Source organism: Anolis carolinensis, chromosome 4 (genome assembly GCF_035594765.1).
Source record: "Anolis carolinensis isolate JA03-04 chromosome 4, rAnoCar3.1.pri, whole genome shotgun sequence".
NCBI classification, from domain to species: Eukaryota; Metazoa; Chordata; class Lepidosauria; order Squamata; family Dactyloidae; genus Anolis; species Anolis carolinensis.
The window spans coordinates 114,827,352-114,848,827 of record NC_085844.1 but is presented as its reverse complement, the minus strand read 5'-3'; the positions used below and the strand labels follow the sequence as shown (position 1 = coordinate 114,848,827).

Below are 21,476 nucleotides of genomic sequence, written 5' to 3'. Positions count from 1 at the left end.
TTGTGACCTCATGGACCAGCCCACATCAGAGCTCCCTGTCGGCCTTCGCAACCCCCAGTTCCTTCAAGGTCAAGCCAGTCACTTCAAGGATACCATCCATCCATCTTGCCCTTGATCGACCCCTCTTCTTTTTTCCTTCCATTTTCCTCAGCATCATTATCTTCTCCAAGCTTACCTATTTTTTCATTATGTGGCCAAAATACTTCATCTTTGCCTCTAATATCCTTCCCTTCACTGAGCAGTCAGGCATTATTTCCTGGAGGATGGACTGGTTGGATCTTCTTGTGGTCCAAGACACTCTTAGAATTTTCCTCCAACACCACAGTTCAAAAGTGTCTATCTTCCTTTGCTCAGCCTTTTATATGGCCCAGCTCTCGCATCCATAGGATACTACGGGGAATACCATTGCTTTAACTATGCGGACCTTCGTTGCCAGTCTGATGTCTCTACTCTTCACTATTTTAGAACCTAAGGTTCTAAGGCAAAATAATTGTACCAAACCACCAGCATATTTTAGTTCAAAAACTCTTACTGACAATGATTATGTCTTGGGAAAGTCACTTAAGCTTTTTAGGGTGGAAAGAAAAAAGACAAAAAAATTGTCTACAATCTAACCACGCTATGATGAAAATGGAGACAACACACGTCTGAATGTAGCAGCAATAGATAGGGCTTATGGAAATCTCTTGAGGCTGCCTTGTATAGATTTTACAATTAGCTTGCAGATTTGTCATAGTTCCTAAATAAAAGGGTACAATATCTACGAATGGGTCTCAAACAAGAAATGGCAGGTATAAAGAGAAGAAATCTAGACCAGAGATCCCTGGTCTGAATTTGATTTGAAGTAGGGACTATTATTGTTTTCCACTCCATCCAAAGAATATTTTACAGAGAGTAGTACAGTTTTACAGGACTGGCCACAAAACTACTTAAACAAGCCTGACATGCTTTTAGGTTGAGTCACAATCTCACCCTAATTCACAACTCAGTAAAATCAAAGCTTATTTTGTCCAACTGAAGTTAGTGGAAGGAAACCAACTTAAATTCTAGTAGTTCATCTTAAGCGAATGACTGCATCAATGGTAAGCTTAAGTAAAATGAATGACTCAATGGATGAGCCTGAAGAAAGCCAACACTCTTGATCTAGCTATTTCTGAGGAATGTGGGAACTGGGGCACACACAGCTGTGGTGAGAAGATTACTCATCTAATTCATTAAAAAGTATTGCAAATTAAATGAATGTGTGTTATTAATCAATCAATCAATCACAATATAACTTTCCTTTAAGATAGTGGAGGAAAGCTAAGATGCACTATAATGAATAATAAGCGAGTTGGATACATGTCAGTTAAAGAATCTGGTCCACATGCACAAAGGAAGACAAGCGCTATAATGTAATGGATGCTTCTTTTAAATAGAGAGACTGGTATGCAGAGCAGCTCCTTATGTACATCAAAATGTGCACATTTTTCTGTATTGGGGTTGTGAAAACATGGGCGGTACATGGACACTGAACCTCCTGCATGTCAGTAAACTTCCACAATTCATCTTATTTCAGTGGATTGACACAGACATAACAGTTCAATTGATTGCAGTACGATTTGGAATATGCAGTTGGCCCTCCACATTTGTGGGTTTAACTTTTGCAGATTTTGATTATTTTCTGATTTGATTAATTTATTTTTCTATATTTTTTCATGCTAGAGGACTAAGGCTGGATCTACATTGCCCTATATCCCAGGATCTGATCCCAGGTTATCTGCTTATCCCAAATTACCTAGCAGTGTAGACTTATATAATCCAGTTCAAAGCAGATAATCTGGGATCAGATCCTGGAATATAGGCTTGTGTAGATCCAGCCCTAGAAATTCCTAAGGAGAACAGTTTTGTTGGCATTTATAGGTCCTTCCATGATCAACTTCCAATGTCAGGGTTACACCGGACGACACAAAAATTCCCTGAGAGGTGTTATCTTAGTTTAATTTTTTCCCCCAGTTTTCCCATTTTTTCAGGCATACTATACCTCCAACCGCCCCCAAAATAGAGGGCTTATATTTTGCATGATGAGTTTAGCTAAACTGGCTTTTGAGAAGGATGAAAGGTTTAAGAAGTCCTTGACAGTTGGATCATTTAAGATACGCTAAAATACAGAAATTGGACAACAAACAAAAAATGTATTTATGGACTAATATAGATATTTATATTTAAGAATTTGCAAATGCAAATGTGATTTAGACAGAAAATACACATCTATCAAACAGTTTTCATAATAAGACACGATCATAAGTGATGCTACTTACCTGTTAATGTTTTCCCCTTTTTGTGATAGTATCTCACGAGAAGAAAAATGCCAACCAAAGCAACAAGGAAGAATGAAGCAATCACTATATAAAGTAATGTGTTGGAATCTGAAAAATGAACATATAGTATCTGAGCAACTAGATTTAAAATTCAAGTATAGTTAATGGATTATAACACACTTTTACAAATATTATTTTGTAAAAGAAATTAAGCGGCATGGCAAAAAAGCAAAACCCCAAAGAGGGCAGTTGTTGGTGCACTCCTTTTTATTAAAACCATAAGCTTCATTTTATTTCAACAAGGACAAATGTAAAATACTACACTTAGGCAGAAAAAATGAAATGCAAAGATACAGGATATGTGATACCTGGCTCAACAACAGTACATGTGAAATAGATCTTGGAGTCTTCGTGGACAACAACTTTAAAATGAGTCAACAGTATGATGCAGCAGCTAAAAAAGACAATGGGACTTTGGGCTGCATCAAAAGGAGTATAGTGTCTAGATCCAGGGAAGTCATGGTGCCTCTCTATTCTACTTTGGTTATACCTCACCTGGAATACTGTATCCAATTCTAGGCACTACAGTTTAAAAGAGATATTGACAAGCTGGAAAACGTTCAGAAAAGGGCAACTAAAATGATCAAAGGTCTGGAGACCATGCCCTATGAGAAGCATCTTAAGGAACTGGGTATGTTTAGCCTGGAGAAAAGAAGGTTGAGAGGATACATGAGGAAGAGGGAGCAGGCTTGTTTTCTGCTGCGCTGGAGACTAGGACTTAAATAGGTTCAAATTACAGCAAAGGAGATTCCACCTGAAGATTAGAAAGAACTTCCTGACCATACAAGCTGTTCAACAGTGGAACTCTCTGCCTCAGAGTATGATGGATGCTCCTTCCTTGGAAACTTTTAAACAGAGGATGGATGGTCCTCTGTCAGGGATACTTTGATTGTGTTTTCCTGCATGGCAGAGGGTTGGATTGGATGGCCCATGTGGTTTCTTCCAACTCTATTATTCTATGATCCTATGAATGTGCATAGAGAAAATCTGGAAGCTAGCATTATTATTTAGGATTCATAGAAAAACAAAAGGTGATCTGTTTTGTATAAATCCTGTTTCGATTAGAATTGTAAGAGAGGTCACATTACACTATGTAACAAAATCTGACAAAAAAAATCTGTTCCTGATTTAAAAATGTTATTTCCCGTTTAACTTAAACTTGATAAACTTTTTTTGCTCAAATATCATCTGCTGCTCCTGTCTCATTGGTGCTTGTGTATAATTATATTTACCATCTTGTTCGTGTGGTTTCAAATGCTGCCTACAAACTGCATCAGACCAGCTGTTCCCAGGCATCTTTTCCTCCGTTCCCAGAGCTGTGCAGCTGCAGAAAGAATGAAAAAAGGAGGGGGAAAAAGAATAAAATGAGAGAGAGACAGAGAGAGAGAGAAAATGAGAGAGAGAGGATACATCTAACATTCACTGAATCTGTTAGTAGTCTAAACATTGTGACTAGAGTAGCCAACCTGAAAACATAGCTAAATGTCAGCTAGTGGATTCCTTGAAATGGGGTGACGAATCTGCTTTGGATTCCAGTCTGAACTTTAGAGGCACTATCCAATCTTCTGAACTCTGGTCCCCAAATTTGGTTCAGTATCTTAGACTAAATCCTTGAGCAGATTTTCTTTTCCACTGTCAATGGATGCTTAATAATATGGCTATGAGAGAACCTAAGTGGAGTGTCTGCACTAATGTGGTTTTATCATGATATCCTTCTCTGAGAGTGAAGGTGGTAAATGGGCAATACATAATGGCACAATTATTGCACAGTGTGTTGCATTTAAATAGGTGCTACAAAGAAGAAAGAAAAAAGTGAGCAGTGGCTGCGGTTGTGTCACCAGTATTTGGTCAAGCTCTGCAAGAGAATTATAAACATATACACCAAACTTGTTATTCCACTGACTGAAATAAAAGGGATATATATGTGACAGATGGTTATGTAAATGTAAAAGTTGGTTATGATGGGTATGTACAGCAACTTTGGTCCAAATCCATTATTAGTGAGATTCATCCAGGTCTCCACTGGACTACAACTCCCATCATTTCCTCTATCAGCCCCTCACCCCAAACCCAAACTTATTTTTAAGTTGGAGCATGATGGGTATGTGTGTCAATTGTGGTCGAGATCCATCAAACCATGTCAGACCCCATGTAAATACATGTAAATACATTTTGACTTATAGATAGGTGATGGTCTGTGACTTACTTAGTCCACATTTTGCATGCATCCGTCGCAGAATAAACGTTAGAAAAGTATCCTGTGGGACATGGTGTGCACACCGTGTCCTTGTTTTGTTGTACTGTAAGAAACAGAATTTTAAAAACCTGAATAAAGCAGTCTAGGAAGATAAGCAGTGTTGCTGACAAAGATCTTTTCTGCATAGGAGCAAGTGTAACATAGGATGTAAAGCCTTCTGTTTATTTTTCTTATTTAACCATTCTCCCAACCACCTTCCCATCCCAGGAATTCTCAATAGCAGTTGCTCCATCAATTGTTTCCCATCTGTGATCCAGTGCGTTCTTCATGCAATGCTAAACCTAATATCAGGTACAGTCATATTAATACTAATAATACTAATAGATTGTATTTGTTGCCTGCCTCTCCTAGTTCTCCTGATATAGTTGCAGTGGTGGATTCCATGCTATTGGGAGTTGTCCATTAGCCTGAACTAGCCAAGGTATTCATAATTTTGGGAACTTTCTTCCCCAAAGAGGTTCAGCACATTGGATAGTTTCTTAAGCGCTTAGCCTACAACTCAGGGAAAATTCATTTCATACAGACATGGAAGCCATCAGCGGCTACTGATCAAATGCAGATTCTACTAGAACAGTGGTTCTCAACCTGGGGTCCCCAGATGTTTTTGGCATTCAACTCCCAGAAATCCTAACAGCTGGCTGGGATTTCTGGGAGTTGTAGGCCAAAAACATTTGGGGACCCCGGGTTGTGAACCGCTGTTCTAGAAAATCAAAAGAACGGTAGAGGTCCAATTTGTGTGACTTGTGCAATACAGAATATATAGGCTCTGTTACCATCAAGGACAAACGTTAATAACCTGCTATTGCTATTATTATGTTTATGTTTATTATGTCTATTTACATCCGGCTTTTTCTCTCCACAAGGAGACTTAAAGCAGCCTGCTAATGGCAATGCAAAAATTATTTCGTGTTCTTATAGTTACTGGGGTGGGATATGGGTCAGACATGTGCAATTTTGTTTCTTTTGTTGTTCGTCCCAATATAAGCACAGCAATCCATCTGTTATTAACTTGTGGGCATCACAGACCAGCAAATCCACTAACCAGCCATGGGGAGTGTTGCCTTTAGGGCAAATTGCTTAGAATTGCTACCTGCTCTGAGGGAATGATGGATTACATTAGTTTAAAAGACTGTGATGCTTCCTTTGCTGTAGACCACCTGGTGCACCATTTACCACCAATAAAACTCCTCTTACAGCAGTGGTAATTTCAACACCAAATGAAGCCTTGAAGAGACTGCAACTGGAGTCAGCTCCAGCTCAGAACATGCAGTGTGCCTTGGGCTGTTCTGCTGCCTAGTCTTAACATCCACCATACAAAGGGGTTCACTGGCTCAATAATCATATTTTGATACTGGCTATTGATTTCTGCAATAGAGTTGTAGAAAACAATGGACACAACCTAAACACTTAAAAAATAACCCAAACCAAACCAGTTTCCCAAAGATGTTAGATGAATCAAAATCTCACTGGGATGTTTAACTCCAGAACCCTGGGGGCATTTTCTGTTTCTTCTACAGCAGTCACAGTCTTCATTCCAATGATAACCAGCAGTGCAGGCACACTGTCGCTGAGATGTGCTGTTTCCCGGATTTACTTCTATTAAAGCTCTTCCTTTAGGTGCAAGAAAAAAAAAGAAGAAAAGGGCATGGAAGTTGAGACCACATGTATGCCTTTCCTTCAGAGTAATGATGCTCTAGGTTAGTTGGGTTGTTGATATACTATGAACTTGAAAGAAACTACCCTTTATACTCATGTATAAGTCTTGGAATTTTAGTAAAAAAAAAAACACCTGGATAGACTTATCTATGGGTTAAAGTGACTTTAGCTCTTATCAAAAAAGGAATCATTTCCTTCTTTAAGTAGATTGACAGAAGATAGAGCTAAGTCCATCCTGGGAGAACCTAAATAGACCCTCACTATTTTCTTCACTATGGTGCCACTTCTGGTCTTTTTGGATACTTGGGTGGGGAAATGGCAGCATTAACTAGGGGTGGCTTGCCCCCTAAACTGGAATGGCTGTTCCCCTCTCCACAGAATGACCCTTGATTGAATATGATCTATAGATCATATCAAATCCATAATTTGGATCCCAAAATCTGCCCTTGGCTTATACGCGGTATCAACTTATACATGAATATATAAGATATCAATGTTGCTGCATGAAGTTTTGGAGACAGGATTCAGCACACTTAATAGTTCATTTGAAGTTCGGACCAAAATTCTGAGCAAATTCACAGCTTCTACTGATAGCATAATCACCAAACATTGCTGCTTTGGTGTTTCAGCTCTGACATAAAATACATTCTATATCACAAGGATACTAGACTGAATCTTGGCAAAGCCACGGATGGAGCTCACAAAAATTTGGAAAATTCTTGAGTATTGGTAAATGACAGACTATTTTGTGATTCTCATTGAAGACGGACAACTATTTGTTGTGTTTCTGAGTGAGGGATAACAAAACTTCAGACAGCGGAGGAACAATACATGTAAGGCACAGGATAAAAGGGACAGTAGTGAAATTTTGTCAGAATCCATTTTTCAAAGAGGTTGTTGCAGCAGACAAATCGTCTTTTTAAAAAATACAGCAGATATTCTCTATTGCCCATGCCTTTCAAACTTCCTGCTACCAATGGAAACCCATGATTTAAATGGGAGTCTCACTCTACAATGGAGTTATGAGGCTCTCTACAGCAATCTAATGGTCTCTTTCACCCTGCATAATTATATCACCTCCATACAATTTTAAGTGCCATGACAGCATCTTATGAAATCCTGGGATTTGATGAGCTACTAGAGTTTTCTAGTATGCTAAATGCCCAGTGAACAGCATCATCACTAGAGGAATGTGAGGGAGTGTGAACCACACATTAAGGTAACTATTCATAACCCTTTGTGCAGTGTTCTAGCAAAAATCTGCTTTTTATTTTAAAAATCCCTATAGTTAAATATAATTACAAATATTCTGTAAGCCCAGTTTACAGATACTGTACCGATATACCTAGAAGACAATGAAACCTCTGTGCTGATTTACTTTTTGAACATTGCAATGCACCTGCTCTCTGCTCAGCACTATTTTATTACCCAGTTACAATGACACTTCAAATCATGTGGTTTTGTCTGCATGTGCTACAAGTACACACATTAGCTTATGTTGGTGCTTTTAAAGAATATAATAGAATTGAATAGAATAACTTTATTGCTATTGTACAAAATTAAATGCCACCCCCAATACACAATATATATGCATAATTACAAAAATGAAACACCCATCCTTCCACATTCTAATCACCATTCCACAATCACTGTTTTTAAGTGGTTGCTGATTTTGTATCAGCAACTTCTCTGGTATATAAACTACAACAATATTGTGGTCTAGTCTGGTATGGGAGGCAATCCATGGAGGTGAGACCATGAATTACCTACCTCATTGCGTGATGCCAATCCTAGTGATGCCACTGCCCATGAAACTATAAATTCGAGGTTATCACAGGATAAAGCCAGGACAATTGAAGTGGAATCAAAGTACTATAACTGTGCAATGTGGTAGAGACCCAGGAGCCACTGGTATCTTCTACCTTCCCAAAAGTCAACTCCTTTAATATAATGCACAAGAAAGTAGGCTCTGCATATCGGTTTACAATTTGGCATTTTGTTCCCACTATTATGGTCACGTTAATGGTCAGCATCTCAGTAAGAATGACAAATAACATCTTCTCACATTTTGCTTACCATGGTCACATATTTTATGAAGCAAGCATTTTTCTTCTTCATTCCAGATATCTATATATTCATTTGGGCCACAAGGTTGGCATACAGTCTCTGAGGTGGCAGTGCATTTTGCAGCCATGTACTTTCCTGAGGAGGACAGAAAGAGTTCTTGAAAATTTACAAATAAATCGGACACAGGTTTTCCATTAAGGAATCATTCAACATAATATGGAAAATGAAGGTTGTCCAATGATCAGTTCTAAACGTTGGTCCCTAGAATGAAGTGAGATTTAGAACTACAGTAACCTCCCCCCCCCCCCACATCTACAGTTTAAGCATTCAGGGATTTAATTATTTGTGGATTGCTGGATATTACCGCCTCTACTGCTGCCCTACATATGACTGAAAATAAATCTGTTTCTCTAGGTAGAAACTGACCACAGAAATGCACTGGAGGATTTAGAAATGCCTAGAGCAGTGGTTCTCAACCTGGGGTCCCCAGATGTTTTGGCCTTCAACTCCCAGAAATCCTAACAGCTGCTAAACTGACTGGGATTTCTGAGAGTTGTAGGCCAAAAACATTGGGGCACCCCAGGTTGAGAACCACTGATCTAGGGAAACATTTTATCAGGGAAAAGAAGCAACAGCAGCTTTTTTCCATTAGTGTAGGGATCCTACACCCCTAATCTCCATAAATGTGGAAAAATTACTGTATGGTGGATCATGTAGAAAACACCAGCCAGGGTTAGCACTTGGCAGAATGTGACCAACTATAAGTAGTAGTTGCAGGATCCAGTGAGCAGGAAGAGAAGCTTGATAGGTTTGCTAATTTCTGCTGTGGCCACCCATGAAGCTTCCTAGACTTTATGATTTCAACCACTGTTAAATGCACTTGAGAATCCAAACATAAATACACTGCTTGCCTGTGTGAGAAATAAGCTCAGGAAGCACATGAGCAAATGCCTCTCAAATTCCATATCGAAGCCTTCACTCCAGCTTGAAGGGCATTGTCGCCTGCCTGGTTTCCAAAGGCTGCAGTCATGACTCAGGCTCTTTTAGTGAGCTTTAATGACTCAGAAACACTGTCTGCTCCAAGCATGACCCTTCCTCAGAGGAAACTCTCCAACCCCTTTCAGGCCAGAAGCACAGGTGAATATGATCATCTAGCTTTTAAATTCCAGAGCCTTGCCAACTGACCTGTTACACTCAATCATCTGATGCACACTTATCCAGCTTTCGGCCACAGTGTAGCTGAAAATATGTTTTTATTGCAGTCTTGGTAAGCATTTAAAGAGATTTGTATCAAGGTACTACTGAGAATTTTTGTTTTTACTTTCTTGAAAGTTTCAAGTTATTTTATTTAATGTAAGTATCTACATTTATTTATACTGTACTTTATTTCCCGGTGTTCTTTTCAGTATTCAAAAGGGCTGAGCACTTCACTGCTTTTCTTATCAGGGCAGCCTGCAGCGAGCAAGCAATAAGCTGATACTGAGTGAAAGTCATTTTGTAGCTTCTTATCTTATCAGCTCCTAGGCATACCCATTATAAGAAATGGTTGGAAAAACTGAACTAATTGATCTTCTGGGACATGTGTATAGCACTTTCCAGTGTTTAAAGTGTTTCACAACTAGTTGTAACCCTGCAACAACTCCATAAGGAGATTTGGCATTATTAACCCCCATACTCCAGCTGGGTGAACTCAGTTCAAAGTATCATGCCTATTGCCACTTACTGGGCTCCTGGCAGAGGCAAAACTTTGATTCACGGGAAATAAATAATACATGATGGCACATTACATAAGAAACACTTGCCCTCCTTGTATAAGACCAATCAAACACAACAATCTGCCTTTAGCCGAGTCCAGAGGACATTCGATAAATTTCAAAAGTAAGGAAAGATGGTGACAGTATTTTGCAAGTGCTTATACAGACCCTGGGATGCAGAAGTGTTCAACTTATCTTTCCTATTACCGTAACAGAGTAATTAAGAACATATCCTCTTTAAATGGAGAATTAGGATGTGACATGTCAAAAGTTGATGTCCCCACTCCCTTTTTAAAACAATGAAGGGGAATACAAATATTTTTAATCATCTTAATACCAAGGGCATTAACACAGACAGTTCTGAATAATAAGCAACATTTAAAGTAACATGTTAGCAAGGTGTAACTAATGTAATTTGAAAGTTATGTGTTAACAGAATGTTATTAAGGAGTATTTTTAGGAGCTGAATAAAAACATGATGAAAACAAAATATTTTCACAAACAAAAACACAATCATGCTAATAATATATTAGCTATTAAAACAACAATTCCAAGCCCAGGAATTCACTGCCTCTTTTGTTAACGCCAACTGTGTTGTACCCAAAAAGAGCATGGAACCAAAGGCCACAGAGCAGCCATTCTCAACCTGGGATTCCCCAGATGTTTTTGGCCTACAACTCCCAGAAATTCCAGCCAGTTTACCAGCTGTTAGGATTTCTGGGAGAGTTGAAGGCCAAAAACATCTGGGAACCCCAGGTTGAGAACCACTGGCATACAGAAAATTAAAATATATTCAGTTTTGGGGAAGAATTAGTATGTGAGTCAACTAAGTTTCATTCACAGAAATTACAATTAAATTGTGCAAGAAATTGTATATGTTTCCTAATCTGGATCCATCTGAGTCATATTGCTGAGTTTTTTCTTTAGTTCTGGGGCAAAGCAGTGCAATCCTATACATGTCTATTCAGAAGTAAGGCCCATCAAAGTCAGTGATATACCGTATAACACAACTCATGCCCACTAGATGTTGGACTGCAGTTCAAAACATTTCTCCCTTGTACCAGTTTTAGAGAGTAAAACTGAACTCCATCACTTCAGTTGATGGACTGAACTAGTGGAAAGCCACTAGTTGGTCATCTCTAGTATACAAGATTGCAGACTTAGCACATTACAGCTCTCTTCCCCCTCCTTTACTTCAGTGTGCTCTTGAATTACCATCTGTAATAAACTTCTTCCCCTTTCTCTCTAACTTCTATATTTTTTAGTTTCAAAAGTGTTCGGCAATGACTCTTAATCTCTCAATCTCTCTCCCACACACCCTTTTCTCCCCCTTTCTGCCATTGTTCTGAGACACATCCATGCCATTGTGATCTAAGACTCAGAATAATAATTTTTGGACAACAGCACCATTAATATTTCAAAACTTTATAAAAGACATGTTTTAGACATGTCACTGGGCTCTATTTTCTTTTATCTCAAATAACATTCTCTCAATGGAAGTAGAAATGCTTTTTACATCCTCCATCAAATGGTAATGTGATTCATTTTTTTTAAAAAAAGAACAGACTTAGGAAATAAGTTCATCAATTTTTTAAAAGAAAGATATTTACCCATGAATAAAAAAATCCCAACATTCTTTAGCTTTTTTACCTGGTTCACATTTGGTGCAGCATTGCCCAGCGTATTCGTAGTGTTGGTCACCTTTACAAAGAGGGGTAATTTGTATGGAGAACTGAAGGGAGGAAAAAGAGAGAGAAATGATGATATAATAGGGAAGTCCTTCTTAAGTTGAGAAATGTTTCAAGGAAATCAAAATTGTATTTTTGAATGGGCTTTGCTTGCGTTTTGAATCACTGTTGCACAAATGACATATAGACATCAGAGGTGAGGAACAGACAAGCATCTTGAGCTTTGAGGATTACCTGGGAAGGAATTCCACTGGAGCAATGCAGCACATCAAAATACTTGGGAGTTACTCTGGACTGTGCTCTGACTTATAAGAAGCACTGTTTGAATATCAAGCAAAAAGTGGGTGCTAGAAATAATATCATACGAAAACTGACTGGCACAACCTGGGGATCACAACCAGATATAGTGAAGACATCTGCCCTTGCGCTTTGCTACTCTGCTGCTGAATACACATGCCCAGTGTGGAATACATCTCATCATGTTAAAACAGTAGATGTGGCTTTTAATGAAACATGCCGCATTATCACAGGATGGCTGGAGAAATTATATTGTTTAGCTAGTATTGCACCACCTGACATCTGTCAGGAGGCAGCAGCCTGTAATGAAAGGACCAAGGCATTGACATTTCTGGCCCATCCTTTGTTCTGATATCAGCCAGCAAGCCAATGCCTTAAATCAAGAAATAGCTTTCTAAGATCTACAGAGACACTCGCAGGAACACCTCAGGAAGCGAGAATCCAAAAGTGGCAGGTTAAAACCCAGAACCTAAATCAGTGGCTGATACCAGTTGAGAAATCCCCCCCGGGCACACAGAAGACTGGGCGACTTGGAAGGTACTGAACAGACTGTGCTCTGGCACCACAAGATGAAGAGCCAATCTGAAGAAATGGGGCTACCAAGTGGAGTCCACAACATGCAAATGTGGTGAAGAGCAAATCACAGGCCACTTACTACAATGCAGCCTGAACATGCACAATGGAGGACCTTTTTACAGTGACACCAGAGGCACTCTATTGACCAGCTTCTGGTCAATTGAAATTTAGTATAATGCCAAGTTTTTAACTTTGTTTGTGCTTTTTTAATACATTATAACTGTATTCTCAATTTGCTTCTGACACGATAAAAAAAATCAGAGGTGAATTGAGAAGATGCTTTTAATATTCAATTGTCTTAACTTATTCATGGTAGTATCAAAGGGGCCAGGCAATGTCGATTTTATTTTGTTGTCCTTTCACACCACTTCTTTATTTGTTTTCTTTCTTTCCACAAATAGGAAAATGAAAGCAAAAAATAGAATAGCTGCACACCATTTCTTCAATTCTTAGAATCGGAGGTGCATTTATATATATAAATAAACCTTTCTTTCTGTTGGTGGTACTGAAATTAATGTGCACCATACAATCAATGGTATCTCAGAATCTGAAAAAAGCAGTATATTCTTTTATTTCTGACAAGATGTAAGCAAAATGCAGATATTCTCTGTTTTCCATCTTTAGCTATGTATCAACGCATGCACCAATCATTAGCAAGTACAGACAGATGGCTTCTAGTATGCCAAATAAAGGACACAGCTATTGAGTCTTCCTTCTCCATGGAATTTCTGTAGTAAGAAAACTGACAGAAGCAGCAGTATAAGCTACATATGTAACACAATGTTGTCTGGAGCTTCCTCCCATCACCAAGAGTCAGAAAAGTTACTTTTTCGGATTGCACTCTCAGGGCCCTTCCAGACAGGCCCTATATCCCAGGATTTGATCCCAGATTTTCTGTTTACCCCAAATTATTTGGTAGTGCGAATTCATATAATCCAGTTTAAAGCAGAAAATCTAGAATCAGATCCTTGGATTTAGGACCTGTCTGGAAAGGACTCAGAAGCCTTAGCCACAAAAGTTCAAGAAAGTACATCTTTAAAAATCAGCCCCACTGACACAAAATTATATGAATGAGCAAAGTGTCTACACAGTAAAAACTTCACCTGGAAGTGCACCTGGATGAGAGTCCAAGAAGTATAGTACAGGGGGAAGAAAGCTATATTTAGCTAAAGTGGTTTCAGAGAGCCAGTATTTACTAGAATATACATATATGTTTCATTTGTTCTGTGGTGCTTGAAGTCAAACAGGTTTTTGAAATACCAGAAAAACTTGAAATACCAGTTTACCAGACACAAAAGTGTAATAAGTGTATCTACCACAGGCAGCAATTTCAAATGACTTTTAATTCTCTGGAAAAACTATCTATTTCCAGTAACAGTTCTAAAGGCTAGATCTATAACCTTTAGAAATGCTTCTCCTTTTCTTTTAATAGGAAATCTGAAAGGGTTTCCACAGCTACCACCTTTTAAAAAATTGGATAAAATAATTATTGACACGTGTTTCATGGCATCAAATTCCCAAACCTGAAGATAACCTTAGCAACAAGGGGAATTCCCAGATTTCATAAGAAATATAATCAATTCCTTTCCAAAACAGGTAGATAATGAGCTATGCATTTCTCATCATTTTAGATAGTTGTTTGGTTGACTCATTCAAATGGATCAAGGAATACTACAAGTCTGGCTATTGTTATCTTCTTTTGGCTGATTTATCGACCAGTCCTCATTTAATTTGTCTGGCAATAACCTATAACTCTGACAAGGAAATATACCAAGTTTAAGATTTTAAACCATTATGTAGTAAGTAACATGAGATTTTTTTAATGAAAAATGAAAGTACTGATAATACAGTACATAACCCTTGTATGAAGTATTAATTTTCTTATACAGTTGGCCCTCCATATCCATGTGTTCTGCATCCAATGATTCAACCAACTATGGCTCCAAAATATTTGGGGGGGGGAATTCATAAAGCAGATCTTGATTTGACTATACACCAAGCACTACATGATGCAGAGCATATCTTGTATAGCCTCTTACATTTCAAAGATGCTGAGGTTCTCTCCAGTACAGTGGTTCTCAACCTGTGGATCCTCAGATGTTTTGGCCTTCAACTCCCAGAAATCCTAACAGTTGGTAAACTGGCTGGGATTTCTGGGCCAAAGCACCTGGGGACCTACAGGTTGAGAACCACTGCTCCAGTATAAATTTGTGCGGTTTGCCATTTTATATAAGGGGAACCATTTTAGTATATCTTTGTATACAATGAGACCTGAGCATTTGTGGATTTTGGTATCTACAGGAGGTCTTGGAAACAAACCCCAGTGGATGCCAAGGGCCCACTCTATTGATATCACTTCCAAGTTCCACAGTTCCTAACTATTGGCCATGTTTTCTTAGGCTCCTGAGATTTGAAATGTAAAATATCTGAAAATTCAAATAAAGAGGGCTGGTCTTGCCACAAAGAAAGCTGCGAGAGATCAATTGTAATCAAAATATAACCCAATAGAAAACTCAAGTTATATCAATGGTGCAATGGATGAAAGTAGCAATATAATATGCTGGAATTATTTGCTCTGGTGCTCTACATTGTCCAACCTTATGGTAAGGAGAGTCTTGCTATTCTCTTTGTCAGATTTTTAACAAGGTTCTGACATATACTGATATTATTACCTTGCCACTGGAAGATAGTTTGATCTGTGACCACCTTCTTTCTGGTAATTTGTCTTCTGAATTGCTTCACACAGGCTGAATCTACACTGCCATATAATCCAGTTTCTGAATCCAGATTATCTGCTTTGAACTGAATTATATGAGTCTATGCTGCCATATTATCCAGTTCAAAGCAGATAATCTAGATTCATAAACTGGATTATATGGCAGTGTAGATCCAGCCTGTGTGAAGCAATTCAGAAGGCAAATTATCAGAAAGAAGATTGGCACAGGGAATCAACAAGGGTGAAAGGCCACAAAATCAGCCTTGGGCTACATTTTGCTCTCTCTGACTTTAACTGGATATGATACCAAGAAAATGGAGCTTAAACTCACTGCCAGTGGATTATATGGCAATGTAGATGGGGCCACACCCCTCATAGTGTTTAACACAACCCTACTTCGCATTTCACTAAATCCAATTTAATTGTCCCAGCTTTATCTTTCACAGTGCATGCAGTTAATGGAGTGCTTTTTATGAAGCCATAGCACGTGCCCACCCTGGATTATGGTGACACAGGAATAGAGTGTGAAGTTATGCTCAGTAGCTCTGTTCCTAATGTTGTGTATGTTGGTTTACCCCTCTTCCTCCTTTCTGAGCATATAGTGGAAATGTTTGTAGACACAGAGCATAATATGTGTACACAACTGTGCATGCAGAGGGTTTTACACAAGCTGAGACTTTGGGAAAGTCCAACAGGCTTTTTTGCATACAACAGTATATACAAAACCCTTTGTCTGTAGAAATGTACAATATTTGTTGACCTCCATGATGGCTGGTGCTAAATGTGACATTAAGGTGTAACTACTCCACCACCTGGGTGCTAAACTATGTTTAGTAATAGGGTTGTGGGTCTGTACATATAACATTTTTAAGAAAACGGATAAGCAGTTGTGGGTCTCTACACAAATCCAAATTACTGTCCAAAAAGTGTTTATACATAATGCTATTTCTTCTAAAAAATATTCCTTTTTGGTTTCAGGCTGCAAGTTCCTCTTTACATGAGAACTTTTAACAGTGACTCCAGATAGAATTTAATGGGAACAAAAGCTTCAGCTTTAGGGAACAGCATGCAAATTCACAAGAGCCAAATCAAAGGGAATAGCAGGAAATCTATATACATCCAATGACAGTTCTCCTTTTCATAGGAAAAGAAGTATTCTAGTAACTCCTAGTGAACCCGATCCATAAGCTTTCTGATAAAAGGAAGTTCTGTTCCAACATGTTTTGGCCACCACGGCACATTGCAACATCGCAATTGAAGTTCTTTGTACGCCAGTTCTTTGTACAGTAATATCACTCACTTCCTTGATAAGCAGCCAGCAATAAAATAATAAAAAGCATTCTTTCTCTTTATATCACATAAAAACATAATGTCAATATCCAACACCTGTTTATCTTCATGCAAGCTTTTACTAGAATTTCAGTGCTTTGTAGTGGAACTCAGTGGCTAGGATCCTATAGTTTAGACCAGTGGTTCTCAACCTGTGTGTCCCCAGGTGTTTTGGCCTACAACTCCCAGAAATCCCAGCCAGTTTACCAGCTGTTAGGACTTCTGGGAGTTGATGGCCAAATCATCTGGGGACCCACAGGTTGAGAACCACTAGGTTAGACCTAAGTGGAATAGACCCATTGAATAAATTATAACATGGTGAGTAAATACAAATTTAAATTTCATTGACTCAATGGGACTACCTATGTGATGTTGACTTAGGGCCCTTCCAGACAGGCCCTATATCCCAGGATCTGATTCCAGGTTTTCTGCTTTAAACTGGATAATATGAGTCCACACTGCCAGATAATCTGGGATAAACAGAAAACCTGGGATTAGATTCTGGGATATAGGGCCTGTCTGGAAGTGCCTTCAGACCATAGATGGGCTGCTAAGACAGGTCCATTGCCAGGTATTCTGCTAAAGACCCTTCTGAGAGTACACACACTATAAAAAATACTACAAACCAAAACCAGAAATATACTTCCAGATTTGAGGAATAAGTATTCTTTTATGTTAAACGTGGGAAGGTTCTGAAATAATATAAAAAGTGAACCTCTGCTCTTGGATCTTCCAGAACAACCAATTCATCCTCTTTTTCTCTAGCTTCCGAAATGTGTTAAGAACTGCAATCTTGTGATATATGCGAATACAGTGCCAGGGATGCACCCTTGACTCCTACTGAGTTCAAGTGAACTCTCTCCTGAGCCATTAGATTCTAAACAATGTGCAATTTCATCCCTACATGGGATGTACAAGTTCCATCTGCAGAAAAGAAAAACAAATTCCGAAATAGGTAGAAAGAAGGCATTTGAAAAATTGAATGAAACAACATGGATCCCAGATTCTTTTTGGTCTTTCACTAGACTTCTATTCCCTCCTATCTTCCTGAATTCATTGAGGTTACATCAGCAACCACTTCTTTAAATTTAAGAATTACTTTCCTCCTTCCAAAAATTCTATGTGAAACACATTCTGTCTGCTTCTTTCACATAAAGAACACTTGTATGAATAAAGTATAGGAGGAGATCCAAAAGACAACTTGAACTGCCTTAAGTGTTGGTTGATAGAAACTTGTCCTTTCTCGAGATCAAAATGTGGTGCCACTTTCTTCAGTGGGCTTACTCATACATTGAAGTCCTGTACTTGTGTGGTTTGCAAAATTTTGAATGTTGAATCATTACAAGAATTAATAATGGCTTGGGAAAGGAACAATATTGGTTGTTACACTTAGTACAAAAGTGATACCAAGCCAAACAATACATACAAGAGAAAATGGTAGATTCATTAGAATTTAAATCAGCTCTTGATAGAGTGGTTTAGAAAAATATTTTTTTATAATGCAGAAGAAACTGTGTGTCACAGACTGCTAAAATTTCTTTTCGCTCAGATGAGTGTCCATCATGAGACACATCACTGACAAAGGATAAAGTTGCAGGGGCCTCTTCTTTTTAAAGAAAATAAAACCTAAAAGAGAAACATAGGGGCTTTCCACAGGTCTTCTGACATATCCTTTTTGGCCAATAACTAGAAGCCTTGTAGGGATCATTCTCTAATAATAATCTCATTCTTTTGAAAGTCAATGTTTGTTTAAAGTGTGCACCTATTGCGTGAAAGCAACCATAACTCCTTTGAATTAGAGGTCATGTCCTCCGATGTACGGCAGGTGTAACTTCTAGATATGAAAAAAGTGGTATTAAAAGTAAATAATCATTTTGCAAGTGCAATACACTAAAAGCTTTGTACTCCTTGTGACTATCCCCACCCCCAAATGGGTTGTTGCTTGAACAATGTGATCTAAGGCAGGAATAAATGTATTCCTTGGCCACATGCAGCCTCCAGTGTTGTGTTTGTGGCCCTAGGGTCCTCTGTGCTCTCCTGTATTGCCCTTTGTTTCTGACAAAAAAAAGTGAGTTCTGTCACCTGGAAACTTTCAGGAACACCTATCAACCTTTCACAACTAGGTTGGGTGACCATTGTGCCTGCTTAAAAAATAAAAAAATCTTTCTCAGAAATAGAAGTAAATTTCTGCCTTCTAGTTTTGTTTTCCTGGCTTTGGGCAAAACCACAAAGCCAGGAGGGTCCATGGAGCCAAAAAATTAATTTATTTAAGAGGTGGTTCCCAGCTTTTGATATTCCAGGTGTTTCAGACTTCAGCTCCCATAGTTCCTGACCATAAGCAGATCTTCTTCTTCTTCTTCATTCGGTCAGTCGTTTCCGACTCTTCGTGACCTCATGGACCAGTCTGTGCCAGAGCTCCCAGCCGGCTGTCGCTGCACCCAGTTCCTTCAAGTTCATGCCAGTCACTTCAAGGATACCGTCCATCCATCTTGCCCTTGGTCGGCCTCTCTTCCTTTTTCCTTCCATTTTCCCCAGCATCATGATCTTTTCCAAGCTTTCCTGTCTTCTCATGATGTGGCCAAAATACTTCATCTTTGCCTCTAGTATCCTTCCCTCCAGTCAGCAGCCGGGCATTATTTCCTGGAGAATGGACTGGTTGGATCTTCTTGCGGTCCAAGGCACTCTCAGGATTTTCCTCCAGCACCAAAGTTCAAAAGCGTCTATCTTCTTTCACTCAGCCTTTCTTATGGTCCAGCTCTTGCAACCATAGGTTACTATGGGGAATACCATTGCTTTGACTATGCGGACCTTCGTTGCCAGTGTAAGCAGATCATCTTCGTAAGCAGATCATCTTCTCAAAATGATATCTACAAGAGACGGAAGGCCAAAGGATGGAGAACTGCTAATCTAGGGCGCAGCAGAAATCACTTGTCAATGAATGTGGTATTGAGCCAAATGATTAGTAAGCACACAGTTATTGCTATTTTACTTCTTCTTGAATAAACACTAGTGTTCATAAGGAATATTGGCAGGAGGATATAATAACATACCATACTGCAAACACTTTTGTCCTTGAAGCAAAGAAAGTAGACACTGTTGGGCATGTTTTATTATAGTGCTCTCTCTATTGTGACCCTCAATGCCAATTTAGACATCAAGTTTTACAAAATATGCCCGGAAGATCTGAAGTGCTTCACCTTTTGTGCAGCAGCAATAGCTTGTGTATACAAGTTGCTGTCTTAACGTTAAAGTTATTACCATTTTATGCTAGTTTCTTTATAAATGCAATATAAATATTCCATAATTAACATTGTTTTAAACTGTCTCAAATACTGTATTTTAATGCTATACTTTATCTTTTATTTATCCCACATTTTTCCTTTACTGCTGAACAAGGGGATACACACATCTATATCAATATCTATTTAATTACTTTGCCATCCAAGACAAAGTGTACACTATTCTAATATATAATTGCTGTGAAAATATTGTTCTTTTCCCAACTAGTGAGAAAAAAGAAAGGAAAATTGTAGGTCCAATATTAGGGCTGTTGTTTTGCTACATGATAAATAATATAACATCATCCCACAAAGGCTAACAGAACTTTATCCATATCAGTCTATTGAGATATTATTGTTATTTTTTAATGAAGCACTCTTCTTATAATAACTGAATTAGTAATTTTGGAATGTTCATCATGTAATGTTTGCACTATATTCTGTGCTATATTCTGTTCAAATGGTTGACTGTGACGCCTTCCACGCAGCTGTATGAAATCCACATTGAACTGGATTATCTGGCAGTGTGGACTCAGAAAATCCAATTCAAAGCAGATATTGTGTGGAAGGGCCCTAGCAGGAATGTCTCATGAAGACTAACATTCAGCAAATAACATGCAAACTAAAAATCTACACACTTTCAAACATTTGTTGTCAAACATTCGATGGGCTGAGACTAACAAAATAACAGATTAGAGAGATGGCCTGAAACTAACAAAATTAAGTTTAACAGGGACAAATGCAAGATACTCCACTTAGGCAGAAAAAAAATGAAATGCAAAGATACAGAATGGGGGACACCTGGCTCAACAGCAGTACGTGTGAAAAAGATCTTGGAGTCCTTGTGGACAACAAGTTAAACATGAGCCTACAATGTGATGCGGTAGCAAAAAAAAGCTAATGGGATTTTAGCCTGCATAAATAGAAGTATAGTGTCTAGATCCAGGGAAGTCATGCTACCCCTCTATTCCACCTTGGTCAGACCACACCTCCATCTTTGGAGACTTTTAAGCAGAGGCTGGATGGCCATCTGTTGTGGGTGCTTTGAATGTGATTTTCCTGCTTCTTGGCAGGGGGTTTAACTGGATGATCCGTGAGGTCTCTTCCAACTTTAAGATTCTATGATTCTATCTGACTTCATCTTTGGTCCTAGGAAACCTTACTCAAAATCCCTTAGGACTGTTGTGGGTGACTCTTGGCCAAAAGCTGTAATAACAGTTATGTAGTCTGTACAATTTGGAAGCATGTAGATCAAAATGTGTACTTTCCTCTTTCCAAATGCTAGCTGTGAAGGTTTCCTCCAAAATGTATCTAGGGATGAATTTTACTCTTACCAGCCTCCACATTTTTATTATTATTTCTTATTTTGGTAACCTAAGCAAAATATATGCTGGGGAATACCTGGAGAAGTGATCTGGTCTCCTCTTTTCTTTCAGTTTTGCTGTTCACATATGCGCAATAAGGGATTCTGAAAAAAAATGCTTTTTATAGCCGCATC

General features: G+C 38.6%; 1 protein-coding gene across 2 annotated transcripts in view; it reads right to left on the bottom strand.

The window, feature by feature from the left end:
* Nucleotides 1-21,476, bottom strand: part of tnfrsf11a (TNF receptor superfamily member 11a) — a 46,161-nt gene that overhangs the window by 10,848 nt on the left and 13,837 nt on the right. For both annotated transcript variants that reach the window (XM_008116864.2, XM_008116865.2), the window contains exons 2-7: nucleotides 11,745-11,826; nucleotides 8,350-8,475; nucleotides 6,085-6,228; nucleotides 4,567-4,660; nucleotides 3,593-3,684; nucleotides 2,301-2,408 (exon numbers count right to left, since the gene is read on the bottom strand). In XM_008116864.2, coding sequence (XP_008115071.1) covers nucleotides 2,301-2,408; nucleotides 3,593-3,684; nucleotides 4,567-4,660; nucleotides 6,085-6,228; nucleotides 8,350-8,475; nucleotides 11,745-11,826 — 646 coding nt within the window. The remainder of the gene's footprint in view (nucleotides 1-2,300; nucleotides 2,409-3,592; nucleotides 3,685-4,566; nucleotides 4,661-6,084; nucleotides 6,229-8,349; nucleotides 8,476-11,744; nucleotides 11,827-21,476) is intronic.